The 20,138-nt window shown below is 31.9% G+C and overlaps 2 protein-coding genes and 1 long non-coding RNA gene across 5 annotated transcripts in view; 1 reads left to right on the forward strand and 2 right to left on the reverse strand.

Annotated features, from left to right (window-relative positions):
- The window catches only part of LOC129803029 (heterogeneous nuclear ribonucleoprotein L), a 260,754-nt gene that overhangs the window by 17,562 nt on the left and 223,054 nt on the right, over positions 1 to 20,138 (reverse strand). The window lies entirely within an intron of this gene.
- On the forward strand, positions 3,983 to 9,896 carry LOC129803085 (uncharacterized). Its single transcript, XR_008751838.1, has 3 exons — positions 3,983 to 4,059; positions 4,126 to 4,370; positions 9,699 to 9,896. It is a non-coding gene; the product is annotated as an uncharacterized LOC129803085 (long non-coding RNA).
- On the reverse strand, positions 5,921 to 8,989 carry LOC129803000 (uncharacterized). The gene is made up of 2 exons (XM_055849283.1): positions 8,424 to 8,989; positions 5,921 to 8,350 (listed from the first exon to the last, which is right to left on the reverse strand). The coding sequence occupies exon 2, from the start codon at positions 8,296 to 8,298 to the stop codon at positions 5,986 to 5,988; it is 2,313 nt and encodes a 770-aa protein (XP_055705258.1). The 5' UTR covers positions 8,299 to 8,350; positions 8,424 to 8,989; the 3' UTR covers positions 5,921 to 5,985.

Below are 20,138 nucleotides of genomic sequence, written 5' to 3' on the forward strand. Positions count from 1 at the left end.
AAGCCCAATAAAAATAATTTTAAACAAAAATTATCGTAAGTGATGTTTATTAATAAAAATTTATCAAAATTTGTCGTAACTTTTATTTTTGGGGAAGTTATAACAAATTTTCATACAAAATTTTCTCTAGTCAGCATTTGCAGTAACTTCCTTTGTTCACTTACGTGGCTTGTAATTTGCAGCAAAATTGTCATATTTCTGAATAAAAAGTTCACAAACGTTTCCAAATATCCAAAGACAGTGCGAATAATGCAACATTAAATAATTTTAATTCAATATTTGTGAGAAAAGATTCCTGCCCATCTGTCATTAATTCAAAACAAAACAAGCGACGTGGCACACAAAACTTATTCAATAAAAATTATAAAATTAAAGCTTTTAAAATTTTTTTGTACATTATCAATTCTAACTGTGATATTACTCTAGGATATTACAAATTAATTTTCCATAGGGGAGACTGGGGCAAAAAGTCACAAAACGGATATTTTATTTTTTTACAAGCTACCCTAGCGCCCCAGAAATTTTTAATTAGTGCAGTTTTATAGGAAATTTACCGCTCTAAAAATGTTTGAAAGTAGTATTCGTCTATTTTGTAAGGAAATACGTTTATAGAGCCGATTTCTAAAAGGTAATTTTGTGACTATTCTCAAAAATACTGGGGCAAATAGTACCAGACATTGGGTATTATCATATTTTGATTCGCTTCATTACGGGCTCCCGTAAATTTGAAAAAATATCTAGAGGACATATTTTCATAGAAAATTTATTCATCTACACCTTTGTAAAACACCGTTTTCTCTGCGAGAAAAGTGAGAAAACGAGAAAAGCGCTTTTCAAGCTCTTTTAGAAAAAAAAAAAACACACACACACAAAAGACTGCAAATCGTTTGACCAATGCAAACAAAAAGCGACGAGACATGATAATGACGTTTCTTTTCGCCGTGAGACATCAGAAATTGCTTCGCTCTTTGTAACTTTTTGCTCTATACCTTTTGTTACTTTTTACCCCAAGCGGCCATTTTTAATAAAAGGATTTCTGGAGAAAAGAAACTTTGTGAAATTTTAAAATAGATAGCGGCTTCGTATTCTTAAGAATCCAAATTATTTAGAAAATATTCACCTGTGCATTAATTTTGGAAAATTAGTAAGTAATAATTGTTATCTTCTGAAAGGAAAATATTTCAAAAATAGAACTAAAAATTTCAATATTTTTTATTTTCGAAATTCCTTGTTCGAATTCTAAGAAACTTACTACATTGAAGAAGGTCTATGGAGGCTATCTATAGAAAAAATGAGCCGCTATCTTTTTTACCTTGGAAGATATTGAATTTTGAATTTTCCTATTTGCTACTTTTTGCTCCAGTCTCCCCTATCAATTGTTTCTATGCTTTATTTTGTGTTAAAATCTATACATCAGTTGAATTGATAGATCACAGCAAATTTAGTAATAGGAAATTATACTTGGTTCACAAAAACAAGTTAAAATATTTTAAAATGCTACAAATGTTATTGCTCATTAATTTAAATAAATAATTTGATTTGAGCGAATTAACATGATAAAATTATTCATTAATTTCAATTTTATTGCAGTCAAATAAGTAGTATTTTAAACTAAATTGTTCCCACCAAATTTATTTACTGGTAATTAATATTGTTTGTGGCTAAAACTGGACTAGAATTAATACAGTGCATTAATATTGGATTTGAAGCCATCGTTGTGTTCGGGAGTAGTTCGCTAAGTTTTAATTTGTGTATATAACAAATAATTTGTGTATATAACATACATCCTGAAAATCTTGATTATAATGTCCACCGAATTGATAAAATATTTCAGAAAAAAATATTTCAATTCCATTTTAACGGCGTTATCACACTTGCACATTAAAATTTTAATGTGATTCACATTAATTGTCGCTTGTGAGTGTCCAAATATGTTATTTGTGTCTTTGAGTCACTTAATATTTGGGGTTTTTCTACTTATTGATAAAGAAGTGAACTTGGTCTGCAAAAATAAGTTTAAATTTACCTAAAGCATAAATTTTTCACATTAAAAAATTAAAGAGAAAATCGCATTAATTTTTCGCATTAATGCTATAAATCAATTTATATCAAATTTTGCGGGTCAAGTCTACCTTTTTATTAACAAATAAATCAAATTTTGAATATAAAATGATTCAAACATACAAATTACACATTTGGACTCTCACCAGCGACAATTAATGTGAATCATATTAAAATTTTAATGTACAAGTGTAATAATACAGTGAGAGAAAGAATTGGAAATGAACAATTTTGCAGCGCTATATGTTGAGAAATTTTTTACAAGAATCTTGTGTAATAGTCATAAAAAATTTGATCCTAACAACATCTAGTTGAAAATGAAAAGATTTCACAAGAAACGCTATGGCAATAGACGTACCCAAATATCTTGTTACTTTTCCAAATAAATCAACTTATTTTACAAGATTGTTTACAGGACTTTAAATTTTTCTCTGAGTATGAAGAAAATTTACATTTCCCCTCCAGAAATAATTTAATGAGCGTGAAATTAAAAGGTCTAAATCTAAAAAGTCAATTATTCAACGAATATTCCATGTTGAAACTCTATGACCTTTTCTCTCTGAATTAGAAAATTTCCACAATTTAAAATGAAAATATAATGCAAATCCACAAAAGTATTATTTTGCGAAAATATTTTCCATACTCTCCTAAAAATATAACCGACCACCATTCATCTCCTAATTCTTCAAAATATAAGACAACAAAATAATGGGCATGGGAAGAAGTTGTGAAAATTCCATCACAATCGAAAGAGAGACTAATTAGAATGACAATGATTTTCAAGCATCCCCAGGTAAGGATGAATAACAAAATTCCACACATTTAATCACACAGTCCTAGCAGGAAAGATTTTCCATTTTGGTGCTGTGCTATGCACAGAATCTTACAGAGGAGAAAGCTTCCACCAATGCAATATGAGGAAGCTTCCAGCATAGTGTTGAAGCTCGGTGGGACTTCAATACAATGGGATTACATATTGTTGATACGTGACGCCACATAATAATGCCTCGTTGGCCATTCCATTTCATCTCGTCGAACCCTCAATTCGCCTCATGAGTGCATTTTCACATGGCATTTTGCTCTTATTGAGCATTTTCCTCTCTGCCATAGCGTGCAAGAATCATCCTTTCATTTTTTTTTTATTTTCCTTGTAAGCTCAACCACACCAAAATTTCACCTCGTCCTGCTGTGTGGGTGGAAAATGCTACTCACGACGACAATGCACATAGACAATTTCCCACAAAATGCAATATCGAGAGGAAATACTTCATTTGTTCCACACCATTTTCTGCATGCATTTCCCAGGAACAAAATCAACATGAAAAACTGTGTCTGACAGAGAGAGAAAGAGGAGATTTTCCTCATTAGCCCATCTGTTGCATTCTTACCCTTAAGAGAACTGAAGAAGAAATCATTAAAACTGGTGGATAAGGGGTAGACTTTATACATTTTCAGCACTAGATAGTTAAAATTCCCTTGCAAGACAATTTTTTCATCCATATATACATATTCTGTATTACTTCCTGACTTTTTCTCTTGGAAAAGATGGAAAAATTTCTCATAAAATATACATATAGTTTTACAGAAGTTTCGTATCTCTGTAGAGTTCTCACACACAGAAAAATTTGTACACAAAAATTTCTGTACATAAAAATAATAACTTTTCATGCATACTATTTGTTACACCAAGAGATCACGAAAAAATGTACACAATAATTTGTTCATCGAAAGGAGCTAAAATCGTGTACATTTGGTGCTTTAGCAGTCTTTCTCTCTCAGCGAGAGAGAGATTTAGAGAGATCATAGCACAAAGAGACAGAAAGAGTAAGTCACATGGTACCAGTATGGAGAGTTTTGCGCAAAATTCTCATTATCTGACAGTTATTCGCGAATCATCATGGCGGGTGTTACACATGCGGTAGTTCAATTTAATGGTGTGGACGCGTGGGTGAGCATAGATTTTCGTGAAAAAAGAGTATTCAGAGTTGGAAAAAGCAGGTAAGTTTCCCATAAATGTGTAAAATTATTCAGAAGGCTTTTTATGATGTTTTTTTTTGTCTATAGCTCGAGAACAACTGGAAATAATTGGTGCAAAGCTGGAGATTTACGACGAAAGCAACATAAGACTGACGCCTGCAACCTTCCCAGCATTGGCAGGAAATAAATTTATCCTGAAGCTTGTTTCCTTGCCAGAGCAACCAGGACCATCCCGTGCTCCCCAAGATTGCAGTGAGTTGGAAGTTCATGTGGAGGAGGCACCACCATATCCCGTTAAGTCACCAGCACTTTTTTACAAGCTCATTGTGAAGGTAATCCGCCACGTTTTCTCTTTGTTTCTTTCCATAAGATTTTATTTGCCAACTTCCTGCCTCTCAATTTACACATTTAAATGCTCTAAAATCTGCCCTATTCGAAGTTTTCAATTCAGGGTAAGATTAAAATAGGGGCTCTCCAAGACAGAAGCGCCCAAGCCTCCATTTGCGCCCCATTATGTCCAAGTTTTCAAAGAATGCATTTGACATGATAATTTCAAGCAAAATTTGAAAGTTTTGAAATATTAAATTAAATAATTATTTCAATTTAAAAAATCAAATTTTATCCAAATTTTATTGTATTATATATTGAAATTTTAAAATTAAATAAATTTCATAAATTAATCAAGCAATTTTCCCTCCCACTTTTCCCTAAAAATTTTAAAGTACGTGTTGAAACTTAGATCGTTTTTGAAATTTTGCGAAATTTCGTATTTTTTACTTGAAAAATGAATTAAGTGTACCTAAAAATAATTTCCTATTCTTTTTATTTGAAACTATCTGATGTTGAAATTTTTCGATTTTTTTTGAAAATTTTTAAAAATTCCTTGCTTGAACCAATTATAAAAAAGATCAATTTTATATCCCAATTTTCCTTGAAAATTTTAAGGAACCATTTGTTGAAACTTTCAGATTGTTTTCGAAATTTTACGAAATTTCGTGCTTTTACTATTAAAATAAATTTATTAAACCTAAAATTAATGTTCTATCCCATTTATTAACTGATATTTTTTACAATCCCAGCTTTTGTTGACACACGTGAAATCCAAACTCTTCGAATCGGGCCCAAATTTTGGATTTACACGTTTTGACATTTACAGATCACGAAAAATTTTCCAAAATTTTATTTCGAATTATTTTGAGAACTAGACGATTTTAGTATGTAGTAGCTGAGGTCGAGACTCTTTCCAACGGTAGATCGCACTCCTCCCTTGATGTTCTCTGACCCGAGCTATAACCAAAAATGTCTTGACCGGACTGCATTTTTTCTGTGTTTATGAAGGGATTTCGATGGAATTTTAGCATATATCGACGGTTCCATTCCATACTATTCTATCTCAGAATGACAACATTACAGGAGAGCCATTTGAAGTTTTGCAACTTAAAAACTATGTTTACGTGGAACTAAATTACTCTCGAACACCATGTATATACGAAATAGGTTCTTTTTAATTGTCTACACATAATGGAATTACCATCAAAGAATAATTCCTTTATTTTCTTTAAATAATTATCATAATTTTATATAGAATGGAATTTTTGGATTTATTTACCTTTATTTGGATTCTAAGTCGACATAGAATAGTTTAACGCGGAAAATTTTGTACCAATAAACCTGTATGTCGACTTAGAATTATATAGTTAGGAAATACTGCCTACAGTTTTTTTCTTTAAGTGGACTTAGAATAGTATTACTTGGAAAATGTTGCAAATAAATCAAATATCACGCTCAAGCAACACTAAATATCTTAAGGTATTTATAAAAAGAACAATCTTTCATTTTCACGTTGGATGATTAAATTAAAGAGTTCACTATGAAGACTTTTTGTTTATTTTTTTTATTTCAATTCATTTTAAACAAAGCTTATAAATATTTTTTAATTACAGAATATTATTCATCACTAAAGCATTCTTTCTCCACCATTTCTTTTTTAAGATCATCTTCCAAAACTAAATCTGCGAAGAAGTTTGAATACGCTTTTGGAATTACACTTTTATTGACAAGATTCATAAGGTCCTTATGCTTTTCTGCAGATATTGGCTTCTTCCCTTGTCGGATTTGAGGAATGGTTTTCAATGTCATCAGTTTTGGCATTGGTTTTTTACTCTTTCGAAGTTTTTGGTATGAACTGACATCACACAGTTTTATCTCATTTGCTTCTTGCTCAAAGTCGGTTTTATACAACAAAGTAAAGGGATTACTTTTTTGGACTTGAATTTCACGAATTTTAAGCCAAGGAACATTTTCTTTCTTAGAATTTTTGGTTGTGTTCGCTCCTTCAAGGAGAATTTTGAATGTTAGAAAATCTTCCATACACATTTCTTCAACTTCATACGGCGCTTCCTTTTTCTTTGCGTTACGTATTAATGAGTACCATTGATTTGGTACAAAAATTGTCTGATTTTTTGTCTTCCTTTCAATGAGAGCATGAACACTATCAGCTTCATTCTGGGTATGACCACGCTCTAGATATCGATGAGTAATGTCAATTTTGAACGTTTTACACATCCATCCATAGAATGCGGCCAAGCATTTATTTTTATTCTGAGCAGGACAATTATCCGTCCAGAAAATAAAATGCTTCGTACCTTTTTCAATCTCTTGCCTCATATATTCAAAAAGACAGCTGGCAACTTCCTCTGCTCCTCGTCCTGAGATGCTTTCATCCCAAACGTAACACTTGCCCAGCTTCTTGGCAACATCGAATAAGGTAAAATTGAACACATTTAGCTTTCTAGAGTAATACAGTGTGCTTGTTGGAGCACTTGGGATCGTGATAAATTTTTGGAAGTCAAAACAAGCTACCAATGTCTCTGGGTGATCCTCAGCATATTTCGTATCACATTTCTTTAACTCTCTAGCTTTTTGCTTGTTAAATAGATGCTCATCGTGCTTCTGTTTTTTCTCTTTTTGTTCTTCTGGGCTCAAGCTTTCGTATGTGACACATTCATAACATTGGTCCTTCTTAGGATTTCGAAAGGAGATATTGAATTCTTGATTGAAAATGTCACGATATTTTCTTTCAGAGGCAGGAGCGCATGACTCATTCTGATCATTGAGCCACTCCGTGTACAGACCATGCATTTTGGAAACATTGAGCCGGCCATCAATAATTTCTCGCGTTGAATCCTGTCTGCAGTAATGCGCTGGTAGTCTAGGAATAGAGTTAATATGCTTCCTCACAGAATCTGATGTAACCTTGTCTTCTTCAGAGATATTACGTTTAAATTTACCCCTGTAGTCTGGTGCTAGTATCTTTGTTATTAAATTCGTTTTTTGCAGTGCTGTTTCAACAACTTGGGAGGTTATAGCTAAAGTGGACCTAAACATTGTGGCGCAAACCTTAATTAAGTCACCATCAATATTTGGCAGTCTGTAAATTCTGGAGTACCTTCTACGACTCTCTTGGAACATAAGTTTCGTTGACTGCTTTGAAAATTCCGTGCAATGTATGCTCAGGAATTGACGTTGATAATTTATGTCCTTCAATGCGTAGAAATTTTTGAAATTATTCAGCCTATCATTCTCAGTCAATCTTTCACTGCACTTGAGTCGGCAAGACTGAGGACAAGGAGTCCCAATTTCACGCGCATCATACCTTTTATTATACCGTGTATATTCTTGCCCTGCATTACGCGCCATTTTAGCAATATTTTTTTGCCATTTCAATGGGCGTAGTTTTCTCTTACGGCCTTTTGGAGAGCCGTCAATTTCATTCAGTGTGTCCATAGAGTGTCCTGGGTGAGGTAACAAGTTACTGATGTTTGTTTCTTGCACGCCCTTTGAATGGCTTGGGCAAGATGAGATGTTACTGATTCCTGTTGCTGGTAATGAATTTGATGGTTCTGGGTGCGGTGGTGTATTGCTTCTGATTATCTCATTTGGTAAGTTGCACGGCGAATATCCAGGTTGAGATGAGGAGTTACCAATGTCTATATTATTTGGCAAGACCTCCAAATGCTCTGCTGCAGGAGAGGTGTCAATAATTGTGTCAATTCCAATTGGATATTCCTCGGAAGCTCCCTGAATAACCAAGCATACTACTGAATGCACTGAACTCATCGTCTCACTACCGGAATTAACTGAAAAGGTACTACTGGAAAGTGATTCCATTATGTACTCATCATCTTTGCCATCATCTGGGAAACGTTCTGGCTCAGAGTCTGGTGATTCAGACGATGATGAATTCAATCTTGTAGCCATTATATGCGATTTATGGTCCCTGATGTTTTGCGTTTATTCGGCTTATTTGCGGCTACAACACGTAAATTTATAGAACAACTCATTAGTTATCTATTATTGATTACAAAACGGTATAAACACATTACCTTATTTATTCAGAAGACACAATAAAATGTACTTAATGCAGCGCAACAATTATTTACTTTGTATCCCATTTGACAGATTGCACAAATTTCCAAGCACACTGAAGTTAGCACACTTTCCCATATAAAATTTGAAAAATAACAGTGCAATATTTCCTAACCATATAATTCTAAGTAGACATATAATACACTTCATACAAATACTTTCCATTCTATACTATTCTAAGTCTTGAATTTTCAAATTTTTTTCTATTTTATGTCGACTTAGAATACTAATTTTTCAAAATAGTTCAAAAATTTCCGGGTAATACTAGTTTACGTCAACTTATAAATAAAGGTAAGAATCTTTTTTTCACCCAAGAAAATTCTAAGTTGACTTACAATAGTATAGAATGGAAAAAGTGTGAAAATCCTTGTCTATTATAAGTCGAAAAAATTAAATAGCTCGTTACCCGGATATCCGGTGACCCTCATATTCACACAAGTTGTGGAGTTCAGTCTCAGGGGTAACATATCTCTCGGAGTAATATAATTCTAAGTCGACTTAGAATAGTATGGAATGGAGCCGTCGATATTGTATCTGAGAGCAAGATCTTTCTAATAATGGATACCACCCGCCCCTACCCCAACCCACTGTACCCCGACCCATTCTATATCCATATAGACCGGACTCTAGCTCTTATGTTTATTAACCGATTTCAATGAACTTTTTTTTATTTTTTGGCCTTCCCCACTCAGACTATTTAAAATAGAAAATGACCAGTGATAAGCCCAGATAGGCTTATGGTAGCAGAGATTATTTACAGGTGACCTCGAAATGCGTGCAACTCGGGGTGTTTGCAACTCGGAATGCGTGAAAATTCGATTGTGAGTTGAATTTTGGAGGTGAAGAATCGCGTTGAGCCAATTATAACCATTTCGACCGAGAATAGTTTACTCGACGCGATTCTTTACTCCCAAAATTCAACTCACAATCGAATATTTACGCATTCCAGGTTGAAAGCATCCCAAGTTGTACGCATTTCGAATTCACCTATAATAAATCTCAGCTACCATAAGTTTATCAGGCCTTACCACTGATTATTTTTAAATTTTCAACTTTCTGATGTAGAAACTTTTCGATAATTTATGAAATTTTTTAAATTTCTTGCTTGAAGCGATTAAAAAAGAAAAAAAAATTATCAAAGAATTTTCTATCCTAATTTTCCTTACAAATTTTAAACTATTATTTCGATTATTTCAGTCCTTCATGAAATTTTGGCTTTTTGTGTATTGCAGGAGCTGCGAGAATACTTTAAGATACAAAGGACTGTGATCGTGAGGGGAGCAGAACTTTTAAAGAAAAAATCATTAAATAATGAGGAAAGAAAAAAGGTGATTCACATTATTACGAATCATCTTCTTCTTTTTCGTCCAAATCCAAAAAAATGAAAAATTTGACACTGAATTGCAAAGCTTTAAGGTAAAAAAATAGAAAGAAACGACTGTAAAACATGTTGATGAAATTGAAAATGAGGAGTGTTTCTCGCTTTGCATAGTTAATTCTTATTACTATATAGTTTCCAAAAAAACAATTATGTGATACATAAATTTTTATTTTTAGTTGTAGTAAAATAAATTTAATTAAAAATTATTTAAAAAAAAAATGTTTTTTTCTTAGGATAAGGCATACAATGGAGGCTATAATTGAAGAAACAGGGACATCATTAAAAAAAAAATATTAGCGTATAAACAGAAAAAAAATATTTTGTAAAATTGTTCGTAAATGTTTGTGAATTCTTATTGGGGATATACGAAATGTTCGTAAATTGTATAATCCGCTAAAAAGTTCGTAAATGTATATACTTTTTTTCACTAACATTGTACTAACATGATCACTTAAAGAGCATCACTTATTGAAAAAAAATGCTCGTTAAGTGATCTTGTTACGAACAATGTGGGTTATATGATTTACGAGCTTTTCGTAAGCCCCCAATAGTACTTCACAAGCATCCACGAGAAATTTTACAGAATATTTTTTTTCTGTGAAATTTTTTTTTTTTTAATTTGTCAAAACGTTAACCGCGGTTAAAAAAAAAAATAAAACAAGAAATTCACAAAATGTTAACAAACGTTAAAAACTTCTGTACCGAATGTTAAAAAACTGTTTACCAAATGTTAAAAAATTGTGTACCAAATGTTAAAAAATTGTGTACCAAACGTTAACAAATTGTGTACCAAACACTTGCTTAAAATTTTGCCAAACACTTTTTCAAATCTGGACAACCTTCGGTGTAACAATTTTGTGTACAAATTTTTCTGTGTGCAGATTTCAGGCTTAACCTTGTTCTCGAAAGCACTAAACTTCTATAAGTACTACAAGCAAGTAATTTTTCAAAATATGATCGGTCATTTGTCCTTAAGTCACAATTAAAAAAAAAATCTTTTAATAAATTAGAGTAGATTAGCCATATAATATAAACCAACTCTGAAGATCATAAACATTAGAAAGTTACGTAGGTAAAAAGTAGATTTTCTCTAACTTTTTTTGCTGAATTTTTCAACATAATAAAATTAAGTTTTTTGAGAGAGAAGCACTTAAATTTTATGTATCCCACTAGCCAAGCATAGCGACAGAAATTTCTAATGGTACTATCTTCTTAGAGTTATATACTGAATGACTTGAAAGTTAGAGAAGATATACTTAACATTTTCTACTATTTTACAAAAGAAAAAGGCGGTTTTATTTTTGAAATTGCAAGACCCAAAAAAAGCAAAAGTGATGCATTTAAATTTTGAAAAGATTAATAACACTGTGCGACACGTTGTGGGTGTCTTTGACGAGAGTGCAAAAATTTGTTAGAGGGTCATTTAGGGATCTCAAATCTGAAATCCGTTTGTGCGGGTCACGTCTGGATTTTTTTAAATATGCATTTTGTTTTCTGCTGTTCTCTAAAATTCAAAAATTTATATCTCCGGTCCTATTTATCCAGTGGCAGTCACATAAAGCTAAAATGACGCGTAATTTCATCCTCTATAACTCTTGTGAACATATCAAGAACCTACGATGAAAATAAAGTGTATTTTTTAAAGATTTTTTGAAAAAGTGCACCTAAAATTATGCATTTTTCTGTGTTTTTTCTGTCTTCTAATAATTCTCCCACTTAGAGAGAACATTTTATATGCCAACTACTATGCCTAAAAGTGAGTAAATTTAATATTCTTTCATGTCTTTTTAGTTTGAATTTTCTATCTTAATTCGTTTATTCACAATAATTTATTGAAAATAAAATGCATTAAAATCTCTTATTATATATAATTATTTGGTATCTTTGTCTAACCTACTGAAGAGCATTTTCTTTTGCACTCTTTTGCACATAAATAGTCCAAGACATATTTTGTTGGATAGGTGGCGAAAAATGAGTGTCAACTTATGGGGGTTTCCCATGTTCATCAAGTCAATATTTATAACCATTTGGTCTCTACCTCTAATGACAGCCAGACAAAGGGATGGGCAATTGCGTGATTCAAAACAAAAGTCCCCAGGCTTAATTGAAGGATTAAAGCATGGATGAATTATACGATTTTTTCGTGGAATTCGAGTAATACAAATTATATCACAAAATTATACCTTTCGCTGGTTTAAGATATATACGCACCTGTATATAAGTAGCGCTAAAAGACTGATACAAAGATACAATATTTTCTTCTGAAATTAAGAAATAATTACCTATTGAAAAAAATGTTCTATCGCTTTTAATTAGCAAAAAATATCCAGCAAAGTTTTTCTAATAATAAACTTTGAGGAAATAGAACTTTTTTTTATGATATAGAAGGTAAAATCTGTATGCAAAATGTAAAAAAAAAAACTTGACATAAAATTTTACTCTACCATCTCAAAAGGAAAGTTTTTCTTTGATCTTCGTGCGCCTTAAAGTCCAAAGGATATGGGTGTTGAATTCAATTGAGAATTAAATTAATCTAATTTTACACAGAAAATCCTGTAAAATATCCCAGATCCTCTCTTTATCTGTTTAGAATTTTCACCAGAAAATTTCTTTCGTCCTGATTGACTGTGAAATTGGTTTATTGGGTAAAGTATCTAGCAGTGAAAAAGACAATCAATACACCCTCTTCAATGTGATTTGTGTGCTTCACAAATTAGATTCTATATAACCAAGAGTTAAACAACTTTACCCATCGTCTAATCGAAAATTTGGTCCATATCCTATCTTTCTTCCCCGATTAATTCAATCTGTCGATAAATCCATGGAGAGAGCTTTTTGGGCGGACTTTCGACACTCAAGTCAGGTGAAAATATCTCGATTATTGTTGAGGTGGAAACGTAGAGTATTTGATGGATTGGCTGTGGGAAAAGGTGTCAATGAGAATCAAGCATTATCAGCTTCATTCTCACAGAGACACAATTTTCGTTTGTTGACTTAAAATCAGCAAATCTAATGAGATTTCATCGATTTAAGAAATTGAACTCATCCACAGGGGATAAAATCTGTAAATTTGTAAAAACGAGCAAAGTATTAAAGAGTACAATAAAATATTGAAACCTATCATTAATTGATACTTTAATTTTCACTTATTACACCTTGAAATTTTTAACAAAATTTAAAGTTCAATAAAAAAGTGGAACTTGCTTTTTTCGGAGGAAAAAGTTATCAGTGGGACAAACTCATGAAAACTAGGGAATTGACATTCAGAATGTTGATTCAGCTAACTAGTGATTATGGTTAGATTCACAAATTCATTGAGATCACTAGCAAAAACTAAGATTGTAAAGATTCCCAAGAAGCATTTTTTTTTTGTTAATATAAGTCTTGTAGAATTTTCTAAGTAAGGCTTTAAGTAAGACATGTAGAACCAAGAAACTTATAAATTGATATTAGAGTCCTTAATTTTGTTACTGAGACTACCTAAATTCGCATACTTATATAGGGCTTAAGAACTTCTACGCAGTTATTGCAACACAAAATTATCATTATAAGCCTTTTAAAGGTGGATTGTTAATGTTTTCGTTCTATAATTTAGCTATTTTGCTTAATAGGGTCTCATTTATTAATAACTTTAGCAACTTTTCTCACACTTGAGAAAAAAGAGGGTGCGATTAACTCTTTTTCCTCGTAACTTTAAAATTTTTTAGGTGAAAAAGGTGAAAAAATATATCAATATTTTTTAATGATAATTTTACACCTTTTTAAATGTAAAATTATCATGAAAAAGGATAACTTTAACCCATAATACACCTAAAAAGCATAATATTTACACCGATTTCGGATAAATAATGCAGGGTAAAATTAACATTTCCAGAATGTTATTTTAACTTTTTCGGATTTCTCTCAGTGTAGTACAATGTGACCAATTGGAACAAAATTCAGCACCCGCCTTGGGATGGTAAGGGTTGGGCGTGTGAAAGTAATAAAGGATTTGGATTGGTGGGATACAGCCGTCGACAGGGTTGACATGTGTCGAATAGACCGTACGCTCTACATATTAAAAAGTGATTTTCTGTTTGGATTCTCATGATGGTTTTTCTAATACTTAGAATGATTTACAAAAATGTTTATCATTTTGGTTTTTTAATTTGATTCTATGCTTGTAATCTAGGCAAAACCGTTTTTGCTGTTTTTATGTTCCAGCAGTGGATTTTACCGAACCAACCCTAAGTCAGATTGTTCTTTCTATATAGAGCTATTCGAAGCCAGTTCATGGACTCAGCTAACGAGCTCACAGATCTTGCAAAAAAAAAAATTTGGACCGACACTGGAGGCGCTGTTGTGTCAAATATGTCAGAAAACATGAAGATCGAATTTTCAAGAAGAAAAAATGGAGGGAACCAGAACTACGTTTCACAATCACATTCTCTTTAAGGACAATCACCCTTTAAGGACGAGAGAATCAAAAATTGGGGATCAGCAAAAAGAATATTTTCTGTTTTTTTTTAGAACAGAACATAACTTCAGATGGTCGCAGGTAGAGATGGCAAATTTCATGAAATTTCACATTTTTTCGCCTAATGTAGATGGTGACTACAGTGAAATTTCATGAAATCTGCCACGACTCGTAGGAAAAATTTGATTTTTGGTTCACCGGTGACCCAATCGTCGTTAAAAGGATTAAATCCAAACGAAAGTCGAGCACTTGGCCAAGTAAGGAAGAAGGTAGACAACTTGTCTACCTTCTTAAAGGATTAAATCGCTTCAGGAGAATTTAAATCGTAGTCATAAAATAAAATACAGCAAAAACGGTTTTGCCTTAATCACAGATGCAAAAACTAATCAATTCGAAATGACTAGAATTTATATAAAATTGGACACAAGAAATAGAAAAATAGCCTCTCAAAAGCAAAACAACTTCAAAATAAAGTTCTCTATTACACAAGTATCGAGAATCTTCTCCAAGGAGTGATATTTTATCTCTTCATTCAGAAATTCTTCAATTGCCCAGACGGCCCAGACTGTTCATTAAATCTTCAAACTAATAACTATAGTTATAAAAGCTTCCTGCAGCTGAGAGATAAGGATTTTATGACCGTTATCCATATAGAACAATTCCTGGAGAAAGTATTTTTCCGCCTCTAGTCACAATTTCTTTCTTGCAATTTGATGAGATTTTTTTTTGGTGGAGCGGAAATGAACTTTCATAAATATACATCCGGAGAATTGAAATGAAGGAGTGCAAGGAAATAATCCCTCAACCAAGAAACTTGTTAGAGATGATTGAAGAATGGACGTAAGAAAAGAAAAATTTCCTGTGTATTTCCTTTCGAAGGATAAATGGGAGAATGGATAAAGTTTGTGGTTCATGGGAGCTAAATTGAAATTCACTGAAACTCTGTATTTTGATTCCATATTGTTTTAACATTTAAACATACTCCAAGACATCAAAGTTTTTCGTATCAAAACCTTAGCATTTAAGAGGGTAAAATAGACCTTTCTACACCAAAATATACACAATCGAAAATTATATTTACAGAATAATATAATACATATATGTATGAACATATTTTTCTTATGAGCTTTTTCACTTCATATTTCCACCTTTAACTCCTCTTCTCAAACTTTGAAGGTGCGTATGAGGAAAACCCTCAAAAGGAAATTGAAGTTTTCACTAGATTTGCCAGGGAGAAAAAGAAAATCACAACAAATGTATTTCTCAATAAAATGAATAGAAAATAATAGCAGAAAATGGGAAAAATATCGATGAATGCTACTGTGAAATGAAAGCACTTTGTCTATTGTCTGTCTGAGAGAGTTACAAATGGTTTAAATTTTATCAAGAATTTTCCAATCTTTTCACTTTTTTTTGTTATCTCTGCATAGTGACGGAAAAGTCAATGAAAAATGCCAAAATCAAATGGTACCCTATCAAATAATTGTGAAAGTGACCAGGAAAAATGGAAGCGAAGAGAAAAGACGGTGAAACAGATGGTAGGGAAAATTGGAAAGTGTTGTCAGTGAAAATACTTGGCAGTTTTCTATATAGTTTCATATCAACGACACATATATCTAAAATGAATATAGGCCTCTGTAATATTCAATGAGTGATATAATATTCCCTTTTTGACTTCAACCAATAAAACCATCACTGGGATAGATAAATTTTTAATAAATCGGCCGAAAAAAAACATAATTTAAATAGGTAACAACTTCCCCAATATTTTTTTCGAACCATGTTTTGCTTTATTGAATTGTAAATTAAATTTTTTTCATAATTTTGCAATCTGCACAAAAGTATAAGCAAAAAAACCATGCATGTATTATTTTCAATTAAAGTGTATCCGATGTACCAGGATACTTTTAATATAAAACTCTATGGATAAAAGGTAGTTTTATATGCAATACCTGAATATTTTCAGTGTTTTGTAACATAAAATTTTTCATTAAAATGGATAATTTTGCGTGAAAATTATTACAAAGGGATCAATGAAGAATATTCGGTTATATCAATCCGGTAAATTCAATTACATCACTGATGGTTCTATTTGTGTATTAAATCGAAAATTATTGACTCTAAATTTAACCTGAAAAATTAAAAAAAAAACTATCCTTCCATCAAAACCGTGCATTTCCAGAATATTGTTGATTTTTTTTAGTGATTCTGCACCAAATGTAACAACTAAAATTGTTCTCTCGCGTGAAAATTCAATCTGTCGCTCAAATCTAATTACAATTTTCCAACAACTGCTGCATTCTATCTACAAATTTAATCTAATGTGCTTCTATTGTTTAACAAAAGATGAAATCCTTGGAATGAAAGGAAGCTGCGAACATGAAATTTATCCAGATGGAACACCTTTTTCTATTTGGATTGGAGTTTGAGCTTAAAGAGTCATTTATATTTTTCATTAAAAGACTTTCCTTATTTTATATCAAAATAAAAATACACTGAGAAAAAAGAGGGTGCGATTAACTTTTTTTCCTTATAACTTTAACACTTTTTAGGTGTAAAAATATATTAACATTTTTTAATGTTAATTTTACACCTTTTTCAGGGTAAAATTAACATGAAAAAGGGTAACTTTAACCCCTGATACACCTAAAAAGAGTAATATTTACACTGATTTTGGATAAATACTGCAGGGTAAAATTAACATTTCCAGAATGTTATTTTACTTTTTCGGATTTATCTCAGTGTAGAACACTTAGTTAAATTGTAAATACACCTGTACTTTAAATAGAATAAATGATAAATCAAAAAGAAACTAAACAAACCATTTATATTACTTATTAAACTAAGAGTTCACCTCTCATTCTCTGTTGATGTAAATTATGTTGAATAATGTTGAATATTCAATGAGATGGGGTGAAGTATATAAACAATCTTCAAAACCTCACCACAATTCCACCATTCATTCAACATTAAGCATCTTCTTTTCTATAAAAGCTCACTCCTATTGCTCTTCTACATACAACAATTTTCTTTGGAATAAATTTCTTCATAATTTCCATCATGATGAATTAGTAAATGATTTAATTACATAAATTATGCAGTTTAAAAGTCTTGCAAAATAATTTCCCAAAGGATTTCTCACACACTGTCAAAATGTGATGGTTTTTATGATGAAAACATATGAAAGCTTCCAAGACTTTGGAATATCATGCTTCGCAAGAGAATGATATTTCCTATGTTTTCATGGTGCAGAAAACAAAACCTTTGAATTCAAGGGATGATTTTCATTATTGTGGAGTGAATTTGCAATATAAATAAATTAATAAAAAAATAAAAACAATGTTAATATTGAGTAGCTTATCAAAGAACCTCTTGTGTACGGATGTAGTTTTAGAAAATTTACTCTAAAATTGGTTTCATTTTTCAGGGATAATGGTAGGCCTCTCATTCTTCGTATATACGTTATGGCGGCTTCAAATTGGAGGATGAGCCCACTTATCCAAAGAAATTTTTTTTTCCAAATGAAAATTTTTATTAAAAGCAATTATACTATTTTTTTTTGAAATTTAAAGCATGATTGCCTCAAAAATATTGCCTAATAATGAATTATGCCGGCTTCGGACTGGAAGTTTAGACCAGTTCCCGAAGGTCTCAAAAATCTAAATAACAAGCAATTTTATTGATTTTACAAAATCTATTGGATCATTTGCCTTTAATATCCAATTCTAAACAACAATTTCCTAAAAAATCGTGTCTGATAAGGAATTAGAGGAGTTAAGTCAAATAGCTGAGCCTTAGGTTTGAAACCCGTATTAGAGAAGTTAAGCCTTAAATCGCAAGATCGTATTATGTACTGAACTCGCCTACGATTAAAATTACGACTAAGTTCGTACATAGGTCATCAAGGGCGGCTTCAGACCTGAGACTAATACCATTTCCTCGCTAAGATGGCTTTGTTGGTGACTGAGGATGAGCCAGAAACCTTTTCAGACCTAAATTGAAACTTAGTCTAACAGATTAGATTCTAACATCATTGGAAACTGGCGGGCTGTCAAATGGCATTTACCGAGAATATAAACAAAGTGCGTTTTCAAACGTTTATGCATAAAATTATTTCTCTCTCGAGTATGCTGGAGAAATTTCATTTTGTGCTATTTGGTACCTCAGTATGTCGCTCAAAACATCACAAAACGCTACCTGAATACGTGTATAACTCATTTTCCATATCTATAATGACTGATTTTATGTTTCACTGTGTCACTGCAAGGGTGCGTCATCATCGATGTCACTAACAAAGTACGAAACCTTCGTTTCAACGAGGACTTAGCTAAGTCTTCAAATTTTTGGGCTTAGCCACAACCCGAACTTTTCAGACTGTGACTTAAGCGCTAAGTCTCACCCATAAGTCTCTAGTTTGAAGCCCGTATAAGTTCAATAAATCTATTACGGGCTATATTTTTCGCCATATATTAAATGCACAGCATTCGATATAATGAAATTTCGAAAAATTGAGCCCACTTTAAGGTTATTTTAACTAAAATTTAATAAACTAAATCAAGAAAGCTTTCAGAAATGTCAAGAGATAATTCAACAATTCTATGCCCCTTCTTACTGCTTTTATATTTTTCGCCATATTCCTTAATAATTCGTATTTATTTTAGAATGATTAAGGCCTTCAATATCCTAAAATAATTAATAATTAGAGGGTGGGTTTATTTTGAGGAGCTGTGGAGCTACATTGATATACGATTTTTCGAATGTTTCTAAACAAAGCTGGGGTTTGCCATAATTTAATTCAGGTCCACAATTATTTTGTCTATCTAAATTGGGTTCCGACCAAAATCCTAAAAGCACAAACTCCGAATTCTTAAAAGTGCCATAGCAACTCTCACGATTGCACCCGCACTTGTCGATGGCAAAAAAAGTTTCTTGTTTTTGGGAAATAATGATCTACCGTATAATTTCGTCCCTTTCAGGATTTTGGCCATTCGAGATTTTGTCTTTGCAGATTTTTGATTTATGGATTTTGGCTTTCTGTATTTTGATATACACTATAATCTAAATTATATTACGTCGATATATTACCGTAGCTCCAGAAATCAAAGTAGCCCCACCTACCCTTAATGCGCAAGTAGAAAAATGTACTAAACCTGCCTGCGGAACACTTACTTATTTTTCTAATAAAGGAAAATAAAAAAAAAAAACACAAAACACAGAATTATCTTAAGTCATTCGTCTGAACTTACAATTTTTTAAATCTAAGAATTTTTTAAAAAATAAATAATTTAAGAGAGAACCGTCATGTTTGAGACACTTTTTCATGTTTTAACTTTGAGGCATTTCCAAAACTCAGAAAATTATAGTGAAATTTTAGTTAAGTGCTTAGTATACTCACTAGTATAATTTTTTATTTTAAAAATAATTCGACAAAGCCCCGAAAAACATCTAAGTTTTCTTGGAAAAATTACTTTTCTTAAAAAAAAAGTAATCTTACGTTTTCTTTGAAGTACATCTTGAGTATTTTATACATTGAGACGAAAATCCTTAAAACATATCAATCTAATATCTGCATTTGTTCTTTTATCATGTGGTAGTATATGAGTAATAAGAGTAATGGAATGCAAGTAAATGCAATGGTGTGATACGTGAAAAAAAGAAGATTCGTTTAGTCGTGTAGAGAAAGCCGAAGGAGTAACAATAAAAGTTTAGCGTAAAGGTGTCTACACATTATAAGAAATTTCTATCAAAAATGAGCTTCAAGAAGTGTTCTTCAAGAAAATTGCCTACACATTGGTGAGAATTTTTGACAAAAAGATGGATTTTTGAAGAAAATTT

The sequence above is a fragment of the Phlebotomus papatasi genome, chromosome 2, assembly GCF_024763615.1.
Source record: "Phlebotomus papatasi isolate M1 chromosome 2, Ppap_2.1, whole genome shotgun sequence".
NCBI classification, from domain to species: domain Eukaryota; kingdom Metazoa; phylum Arthropoda; class Insecta; order Diptera; family Psychodidae; genus Phlebotomus; species Phlebotomus papatasi.